Below are 9,668 nucleotides of genomic sequence, written 5' to 3' on the forward strand. Positions count from 1 at the left end.
CTTTTAAAGCGGGAAAGGTGGTGTAAAAATAAGTCAACCTAATTATCTGTCACTACTATTAACTGTCAAGTGGTTTTTTTTTGTTTTTGTTTTTTTACTCATCCCCAGTCAATGGCAGCTCTACTCTACTATAGAGCTCCTCCTCTGAAGAAATAGACCCGGAGTAAAGCGGGGGAAAACACTCAATAATGACACAATATCGATGCCTTTGCGAGTGTGAGTCTGTGTGTTCGTGTTTTGTGGCGTGTTGGGATTATTTCCGGGGGAGAAAAAGTAGGTTTTAGGCGTCAAAAAGCGCCGGGGAGCGTTTCGCGGGAAAAGGTGCGTAGGGATACAGGTTGTGCTGCGGTGGTTCTTATTTGCGGGAGGCGGAGCGCTCAGCTGTGATTCTGACACTGCTGATGAGAGGGAGCGCGTCGTGTTGTCTTCGCCCTGCTTGTGTTTCTGCCGCTGCAGCCGCTCTCTTCTCCATGTTCGCTTCACTCAGCGGCTCTGACACCGAGTGCACCGCCTCTGCTGCAGGATTTAATGCGTCCTACGCGCTGGAATAACTCTCCTGCTCCGTTTGTTCACGCGTTTTGGCTCGATTTTTCTCCCCTGCTTGGTGATTTCATACTAACAGGTAAGAGGAGGAGACGCTTTCTGGAGCATTTTACGCGTTAAATGCACACAGGTTTTCTAGTTAGTGGAGGTGTGTAGTGTGTGGGTGAGGTTTCTCCTCTTGCTCATATCAGTTTCACAGTTACGCACCTGCTGTCGCTGCGGCGGCACTGTTGGTGCACGCATGCAGGGCGTGCGCACAGCCGCGGCTCTATGTTTTGGAGTGACCATGTGATGTTTCATGGGCAGGGTCAATGCCAAGCAGCTGCTGCGAAACTTCCCTTCTTTATAAACAACCATTAACCTCTTCCCTCATCTTCTCTTCTTCAAACAGTTCCACATTAAGGACAGAAACACGGACACGCGTCACGATGCCGCTGACTTCAAGTTTGGCGAGTAAAAACTACGATTACGAGTACGACTCCCTGCAGCCGTATTTCTACTATGACAACGAGGAGGAGGATTTTTACCCTCAGCAGCATCAACCTCCGGCTCCGAGTGAAGACATCTGGAAGAAGTTCGAGCTGCTGCCGACGCCTCCTCTGTCCCCGAGCCGCCGGCCGTCCCTCTCCAGCCTCTTCCCGTCCACGGCGGATCAGCTGGAGATGGTGACCGAGTTCCTGGGCGACGACGCGGTGAACCAGAGCATCATCTGCGACGCCGACTACTCGCAGACCTTCCTCAAGTCCATCATCATCCAGGACTGCATGTGGAGCGGCTTCTCCGCCGCGGCCAAGCTGGAGAAGGTGGTGTCGGAGCGGCTCGCCTCCCTGCACGCAGCCAGGAAGGAGACGTCGACGTCGTCGTCGTCGCCAGCGTCCTCAGCCGCCGCCGCCGCTGTTGTCTGTGACAGCCCGGACGCGAGCAGTGCAGCGGCTGCAGCTGTGTGGAGGCTGAACAGCAGCTACCTGCAGGACCTGAACACGTCCGCCTCGGAGTGCATCGACCCATCTGTGGTTTTCCCCTATCCCATCGCAGAGACGCCCAAGCAGAGCGCAGCAGCGACGCCGCCGAGTAAAGACCTGGGTCTGGACACGCCGCCCAACAGCAGCAGCAGCAGCTGTAGTGACTCAGGTGGGTTGTGGATGTGTTCTCAGCATGCAGCAGTCACACCCCTCTCTGCTGTTTCACCATCAGATAGCCCTGGGCTTCTTAATTGTGACTAAATTGGCCCAATTATTGTTTAAATGCATGTCATTTGCAGTTTAACTTCCAGACAGGGCTGTCATGTTAAGTCGTGGTGGAGGAGGATCATTCAGGGGTCATGGCTGCATGTTCTCTGCATGCCTCTGTTTGTTATACTCCTTTCATAGCTGTGGCATGTATTCATTCTGTTTTTGCTCTGTTTCAGAAGATGAAGATGGAGATGATGATGAGGAGGAGGAAGAAGAAGAAGAAGAAGAAGAGGAGGAGGAGGAGCAGGAGGAAGAAGAAGAGGAGGAAATCGATGTGGTAACAGTGGAGAAGAGGCAGGCGGTGAAGCGGTGCGACCCCAGCTCGCAGGAGACCCGGCATCCCAGTCCGCTCGTGCTGAAGAGGTGCCACGTCTCCACCCACCAGCACAACTACGCCGCCCACCCGTCCATGAGGCACGAGCAGCCGGCTGTCAAGAGGCTGAAGCTGGAGAGCAGCAGTGGAGGTGGAAGTGTTGGTGGCCACAGTAGAGTCCTCAAACAGATCAGCAGCAACCGCAAGTGTCTGAGCCCGCGGACGTCCGACACGGAGGACTACGACAAGAGAAGGACTCATAACGTACTGGAGCGCCAGCGGAGGAACGAGCTCAAGCTGAGCTTTTTCGCCCTGAGGGACGAGATCCCCGAAGTTGCCAACAACGAGAAGGCGGCCAAAGTGGTGATCCTGAAGAAGGCGACAGAGTGCATCTACAGCATGCAGTCTGACGAACACAAACTGGTCACACTCAAAGAGCAGCTGAGGAGGAAAAGTGAACTTTTAAAGCAGAGACTGTCACAGCTGCAGAGCTCTCGCGCTTAAAAAAAGTTTGAATCAGACTTTGTTTTTGTGGCATTTTTTTGTTTTTTATGCAAGTTCAAAAACTTGAGGTGTACAGTTGTTGTTGTTGTTGTTGCATGCAAATGCAAAAGCGGATTAAGTTGTTTGGAATCTCATTTGATTTCAATGTTAAAACTGCCTCAGTAGAAGTTAAGGGTGGATTAAATATTTAAAAGTTTATTTTTATTAATAAAATATTAAAACGACAAAAAAATTGGGCCGTCCTTGTTGGAGGTCCAAGGTAAAATATAAATTTTTATGTTTTGTATATAATTAATATTTCCTAAGAAAATGTATTTTTGAATCTCAATTGTCTGGATTTTCAGACCCAGTGTTTGTTTTTTTCCATTATGTTCATAGATTCTTTTTGAAATATAAAATACAGTTTTCTCTTGAATTTGTCTCCTTGTTCTTGCAGCACAAATGCACACGTACACATCCCATCATAGTGTACACAAACGTTGGTATGTGCTGGGAACACAGGGTTTAACAGGGAGGAGGAGGCTTAAGCACATACATGATTACATAATTTGTAGTAACGCTCCCTGACAGGGACTGGTGTTCAGATTTAACGATGCTCACATCAAGGCGGCCGCCTCCCCCTGACATCATCCACGTAGAATGTGAAGCGCTTCAGGGGCTAAATTAATAACGTTGTCTCCTCTTGATGAAAGTTAGATGGGCGGCCGTAAAGGAAGACGAGGTAATTTATGTGCAAACAAGCACATTCACTGCCACCATAGCTCTCTTTTAAGAGCGTGTTATTAAAAGCATTCCAGCAGAACGGACGGTAAACTCTCTCCCTGTGAAGAGAAGGTGTATAGTGATCCAGAAGAGACATTATTTCTTCCTAAACTGCAGGGAAACCGGAGTTAAACTCCCTGTGTGTGTGTGTGTGTCAGATAACTTAGATAAACACAAACATGGTGGGTGAAAGTAAAACAGGTTGCTTCATAACCACCATATCTCCTTTTTAAGAGCTTGTTAATAAAAGCATTCTTCCACAACTGATTGTAAATGAGAAAACATTATGTGTAATTATCCACACAAGACTTATGTTATGTGTCAGAATTTACTAGAAAATCTACTCATAACTTAAGAAAACTAGAGTTAAAGTCGTAATTACTTAATATCACTCTGCAGGTAAGAATAAACACAAACATGGTGGTTGAACAGGTTGGTTTATAACCACCATATCTCCTTTTAAGAGCTTGTTAATAAAAAGCATTCCTCCAGAACTGATTGTAAATGTGAAAAAAGCACGTGTAATTATCCAGACCACACTTGTAATGCATCATAACTTTAGGAGACTAGAGTTAAAGTCCTAATACTGTCAGATAATAAGTTAATATCACATTGCGGATAAGAAAAAATATACAAATACAAGTTGGTTTTAGTCACGATTGCTCAGAATTGACAGGAAACCGTTAACAAGCATACTCAGAATTTACCAGAAACCCTTTCACAAGCATACTCAAAATTGAGAGTTACTCACATGGTTTCTTCCTTAACTTTAGGAAACTTTAAAGTTAAAGTCCTAATAACTTAATATCACGTTGTAAATAATAAAAAACTGTACACATACAGGTTGGTTTTTAGCCACGGTTGCTCTTTTTAAGAGCTTGTTAATAAAGAAAACAGTGCACCAGCACTGACAGTTAACTGTCTCAAAATGACTCTCCTGGACAGAGACGGTGAGTAATTATCCAGATGAAACTCATTTAGCGTTAGAATTTACCAGAAAAACTCTATTAAAAAAAAACCTTTTTATACACATCATTTTTGAAGTTCTGACATTAAATCTTCCTTAACTGCAGGAGACTACATTTAAAGTCCTTATACTGTGAGATAATAACTTAATATCACATTGCAAATTAGACATAAAAATATACAGATATGGTGTAGAGGTTGGTTTATAGCCACAGTGGCTCTTTTTTAAGAGCTTGTAATAAAGTATTTTCCACTAGAAACTTTTACAAAATGACTCCTCTGTAGAGAATGTGTTCAGTTATTCGTGTGAGACTTGTTTTGTTTCAGAATTGACCAGAAATTCTTTAAAAACACCACTTTGTACACATTATTTTGAATTTCTCATATTATTTTGTTAGAAACTGGAGTAAAATTCCTTATACTGTCAGATAACAACTTAATATCACATTACAGATAGGAATAAACACAAATAGGGTGTGTGTATCTTGGTTTATAGCCTTCTTTGCTCTTTTTTTATTAAAAGCATTCCATCAGAACCAATAGAAGACTTTCTCAAAACGACTCTCCTCAGTTGGGAATGTGGTGAGTTATCCACATAAGTCTTATTTTGCTTCAGAATTGACCAGAAACACATTAAAAACACCACTTTGTACACATCATTTTCAATTTCTCATATTATTTTGTTCCCTTAACTACTACAAAACTGGAGTAAAATTCCTTACACTGACAGATAACAACTTAATATCGCATTACAGATAAGAATAAACACAAACAGGGTGTGTGAAAGTAAAACAGGTTATTGGTTTATAGCTCTTTTGAAGAGCTTGTTAATAAAATGCGCTCAGTTTTCCAGGTGAAACTTGTTTTGCTTCATAATTGACCAGAAACTCTGGAAAAACACCATGATTTTGGAAAAGTTTCACATTATTTCTTTCTTAAAGACAGGAAATTGGAATAAAAGTGTTTGTATGCTTAATCAACTGTCAACTGTCAGATAATAACTTACTATCATGTCCCAGATAAGAACAAACACAAATACACTGTGTGCAAGTAAAACAGGTTAATTTACAACCTCCATAGCCCTTTTTTTATTAAAGACATTCCATCAGCACTGATAGTAAATTGACTCCTCTGTGTAGAGAAGGTGTTAAACCATCCAGATGAGACCTGTTTTTCCTTCATTATGAATCACAAACTATCTAAAAAACACCAGTTTATGCACAGAATTATGGGCACAAAATACCAATAAAACTTCTTTTATGATCAAACCTGCCTTCAGATAATAATGTGATGTCACATCATGGATAAGATAAAACACAAACCGGGCGCATGAAAGCATTCTCAAGTGCAGAGTCATACTTATGATACAACTCTTATAAAATGTGTTGAGCAAATGTTCAGCATCAGAAGCAGATACTGAATCTTTTACTGCAGTTTTCCATTACTGTTTGTGCTTAGACGTGGAAAACAGAAATAAAGATGAATAATACGTTTAACGAAAGGCTAAAGAAGAATGATTAATAGTAGGTTTTATACATTTGCAGTCACAGTAGAACACAAATAAATACTTCAGGTACACACCATTCTAGGTATATTTTCTGATTAAACCTGCCAGCAAAAGTTCAATAAATAGATATATATGTGCTTTATATCAGTTAAATGTGTCATCATTAAGGTTAAAACCACAATTACCTGCTTTATTCAACATCCACTCATGAACACAAATCAGAAAAATCTTTAATAATCTGTCATTAATCGTGATAATAGTTGATAAAGACTGTTTTGTCATCGTTGTATCTTTTTGGACAGAAGTATTTGTGATCATAAAATAATCAGATTCAGGGTCTAGTATGTAAGAATGAATGACAGCTAATAGTGAGAATGGAAACTGTAATCCCTCCCCTTTCCCAAGCACACCAGGGAAATATGGTGGCCTCCGCAGACCAGAAAAGAAGGATGTTCTCATGCATTTGTGTGGCAAACTTATGCTTCCATGTGAAATATACCCTTATATTACAAAAACCCTTACCTTACTTACTTATTAAATGCTTTTTCTAAGGCTAAGAAAACAAAAGAAACAAAACCTTTATTATCTAAACAGGTTACACACACTGGACCTTTAATGTCTCATCAAAATGCTACTGTAATAAAGTTGGTGTTTTTAATTCGTCTCATGTAGTAAAACATGCTGACATGAGTCGGATGGAGTTTGAATAAATGAATGAATGAACACTTACTCGGGGGAAAGTCAATGAAAACTTTAAATAAAGGGCAAGAAAAATCAATAACACGAGCAAAACATGCTGACATGAGTCTATATGTTCAATATGAATGAATGAATGAATGCATTTTTATTTGGACCAATCAAAGGAAAAGCATGAAGAGTACAGTTAAAAAGGCAAGAATAATCCATAACACAAGTAACACGTGGACATGAGTTTGAGGTTTCTGAGTGAATGATTGACTGGAGGAATGAATGAATGAATCTTTGTTTACACATGAAAACACATGTATCTTCAAATGACTTTGAATGAATGAATGCATTTCATTTGGACAAGTCAAAAGAAAAGCATGACAAAGTCAAGAACAATCAATAGCACAAGTAACATATGCGGACATGAGTCTGGTGAATGAATGAATAAATCGATTTTTATTTGGTCAAATCAAAAGCAAAACACTAAAAATACAAATACAAGGCAAGAATAATCCAAAAACGTAAGAAAATTTATTGATATAAGTGTGATGTTTGTGAATGAATGAATGAATGGTATTTGGATAAATCAAAAGAAAAACATGCTGACAGTAGTCTTTTGAAGGACATGAATGAATGAATGGATGAATGGATGAAAGAATGGATTTTGATCAAATCAAAGGAAAAATACAAATAAAAAGCAAGAACAATCAATAACATAGGTAAAATATAATAAGTGTGATGTTTGTGAATGAATGAATAAATGGATGGACGATGAATGAATGAATGTGGACAAAAGAAAAGCATTAACAAAGACAAGCATAGTCAATAACCAGTCACACATATTGGCATGAGTACTTTGAATGAAAGACTGAATGAATGAATGAATGAATGAATGAATTTCATTCCATTCCAGCAAATCAAAAGAAAAAACAAAAGGCAACTGTGAGAGAAAGGCTTACATGTCAAACTATACTTTAATATAGTAACAATATTTATTCAAACAAATAATAAATAGTGTAAATATAAACATATACACATGTATAATAGTCTAAATGTAAATAAATATGAATGGAGGAGAACTCGTTGTAACACAATCTCGTTTTTTAATAGTCAAGTTAAATAAGCGGCTTTCTAGACACTCTGTGACGTCACACGCCGTATCCCTCGCGCTCCCTCTGATGAGCGCGTGGTCCCGGTCGCGAGCACATGGAATGAGGTCGAGATTTGTGTCTGTGAGACACGCGACTGATCATCAGCAGCAGCTACAGCAGCAGCAGAGAAAACAAACAAACAAACGGAATAAAAGCACCGGAGCTGCGACAGAACCGAGCCCGAACATGAAGGTAAGACGTTGTACCGACGGAAGTCATCATGTTTTCTTTAAAAAGTCTTTATTTAAACTACACAAACACACACAGACACATACACAGACACACAGACAGACAGATAGATAGACTCACACAGGCCTGATTTTCTTCTCTTTTTCTCTCAACCTGACAGAGCAAACTTAATATAATGGAGTTATAATGAGAGTGAGGATGAAAATGAGTTTGATTTTGATGTGAATTTACATGTGGTGACATTTACATTGTTCCCAGGACAAGTGTTGTTTTTGTTTGAATTCTCTATTGTCTGTTATTATAGTTGTTTTTTATGCTGAACACACTGACACATACTTTATATTCACTGTTTTTTTCCAGTGTTGGAGCTGAGCTTGAAGCTTTGTTCTATAAAGTGCTGTCTGTCAGTGTGATAGTGCAGTTGTTTAGGATCATTACTGCAGAGAATGAAAAGCATGTGTGAGAGCAGCAGGTAAAAAAAGACCCTCCCGTCTTATTCCGTGCAGTGAAAAAGCAACATAAATAAGACGTATCTGTGATTTTTGTTTCCTGTGAATGCAGGGATGTGGTGGAGCAGCATGTGTGAAACACGAGGTGCACACACACTGACACAGAATGGGGAATTATAGTGTGTCCATTGTGTGGAGGTTGTGGGTGGGCAGGGCGGTGTGTGTATGGTGTGCTGTGACTGGCTGACCCGGGCTCCAGACTCCATGACAACATGCGTCGATGTTGTTGGAAATTTGTCCAGTAAACCTGTGCGTCCTCGTTCAGAGGAGTTGCTTTGATCTCATTGTCGCATTTAGCTGAAAAAATAAACGTCATTTTATCAAAAATCGCAATATGGCCTACGGCAGTTTTCAAATCGCAGGAGGTGCAATATTTCTTAAAATGTGTATCATTTCAGACAGAAGAGAACATCTTTGTTTCTCGTAGATCTGCACAAATATCACACAGTATTCCTTTTAAATATGTTTTTCAAATGAAAATGAGAATATTGATTCCCTCTGACATCGCGAGTCATATCGCAATTCATGTCAAAACTATCGCAATTGGACTTTTAGCTTGTATAAATAGAGGGCTTTTAAATGGCGCCACTGATTGGTCACAGAGTGTCGTCACTGGAAGAGTCATGAGCGCGACGTCCGACACAAGAATCAAACCGAACAATGCCGAACTGTAGATCAGACAAAATACTTTGCTGAAAACATGCGTTAATCTCCAACATTTAGCAAAGGAAATGTCTAAAATCTCAATATTTGATAGAGGAGTCTGGTGTATTTAGCGACAGGCACTGATGAAAGCCGGTGATCGTCGTATTTCAGTTCAGTGACTGTGCCAGACGGAGTCTCTGCTCGGGTCATGCAGGAAGTACTGAACTAATCTTTTTTTAATTGACTGTCTAATAACTATAATGATTGCATTCCACAGTCTCACCATTAGAGGCCATTAAGTAGGACATACTGTTCCTTTTAAATGCATCAGGTCATGAACCTGGGCTTATTATCGGTCGGTTGGTTGTAATAAGCTGTCAATCTGGTGATGAAATGGACTGATTAGTCAATTTGTGTTGTTTTCTAATCGTCAAGTTCCAGTGGTGCAAAACTGAGAAATGTAGCATAAAGACGCTGGAAAAAGAAACATTAATAATGATTTTTGTGACTGAAATTGCTGTTAGCTGTGCTTACCTGGACATTAACTTGCATGAGAATAAAGCTGCACATGCGAAAATACGCTGTTTTGGAAAATGTGTTCAGCGTTATTTGATTTGTTCTTGTCGTCACCTGATCTGTACTAGAAACCCGATTTTCTTC

The 9,668-nt window shown here is 40.4% G+C and overlaps 1 protein-coding gene and 1 long non-coding RNA gene across 6 annotated transcripts in view; both read left to right on the forward strand.

Annotated features, from left to right (window-relative positions):
- Nucleotides 1-206: 206 nt before the first annotated feature.
- On the forward strand, nt 207-3,007 carry myca (MYC proto-oncogene, bHLH transcription factor a). 2 transcript variants are annotated; one of them, XM_058625455.1, is made up of 3 exons: nt 207-622; nt 935-1,674; nt 1,955-3,007. In XM_058625455.1, the coding sequence occupies exons 2-3, from the start codon at nt 972-974 to the stop codon at nt 2,590-2,592; spliced, it is 1,341 nt and encodes a 446-aa protein (XP_058481438.1). In that variant the 5' UTR covers nt 207-622; nt 935-971; the 3' UTR covers nt 2,593-3,007. The 2 variants fall into 2 exon arrangements, with proteins under 2 accessions (XP_058481438.1, XP_058480602.1); XM_058624619.1 differs by having other exon boundaries at nt 209-622; nt 1,952-3,007.
- A 4,697-nt stretch (nt 3,008-7,704) lies between these two features.
- The window catches only part of LOC131467646 (uncharacterized), an 83,992-nt gene continuing 82,028 nt past the window's right edge, over nt 7,705-9,668 (forward strand). For all 4 annotated transcript variants that reach the window (XR_009241525.1, XR_009241524.1, XR_009241526.1 and 1 more), the window contains exon 1: nt 7,705-7,857. This is a non-coding gene — a long non-coding RNA (uncharacterized LOC131467646). The remainder of the gene's footprint in view (nt 7,858-9,668) is intronic.

The sequence above is a fragment of the Solea solea genome, chromosome 1 (genome assembly GCF_958295425.1).
Source record: "Solea solea chromosome 1, fSolSol10.1, whole genome shotgun sequence".
Lineage (NCBI taxonomy): Eukaryota > Metazoa > Chordata > Actinopteri > Pleuronectiformes > Soleidae > Solea > Solea solea.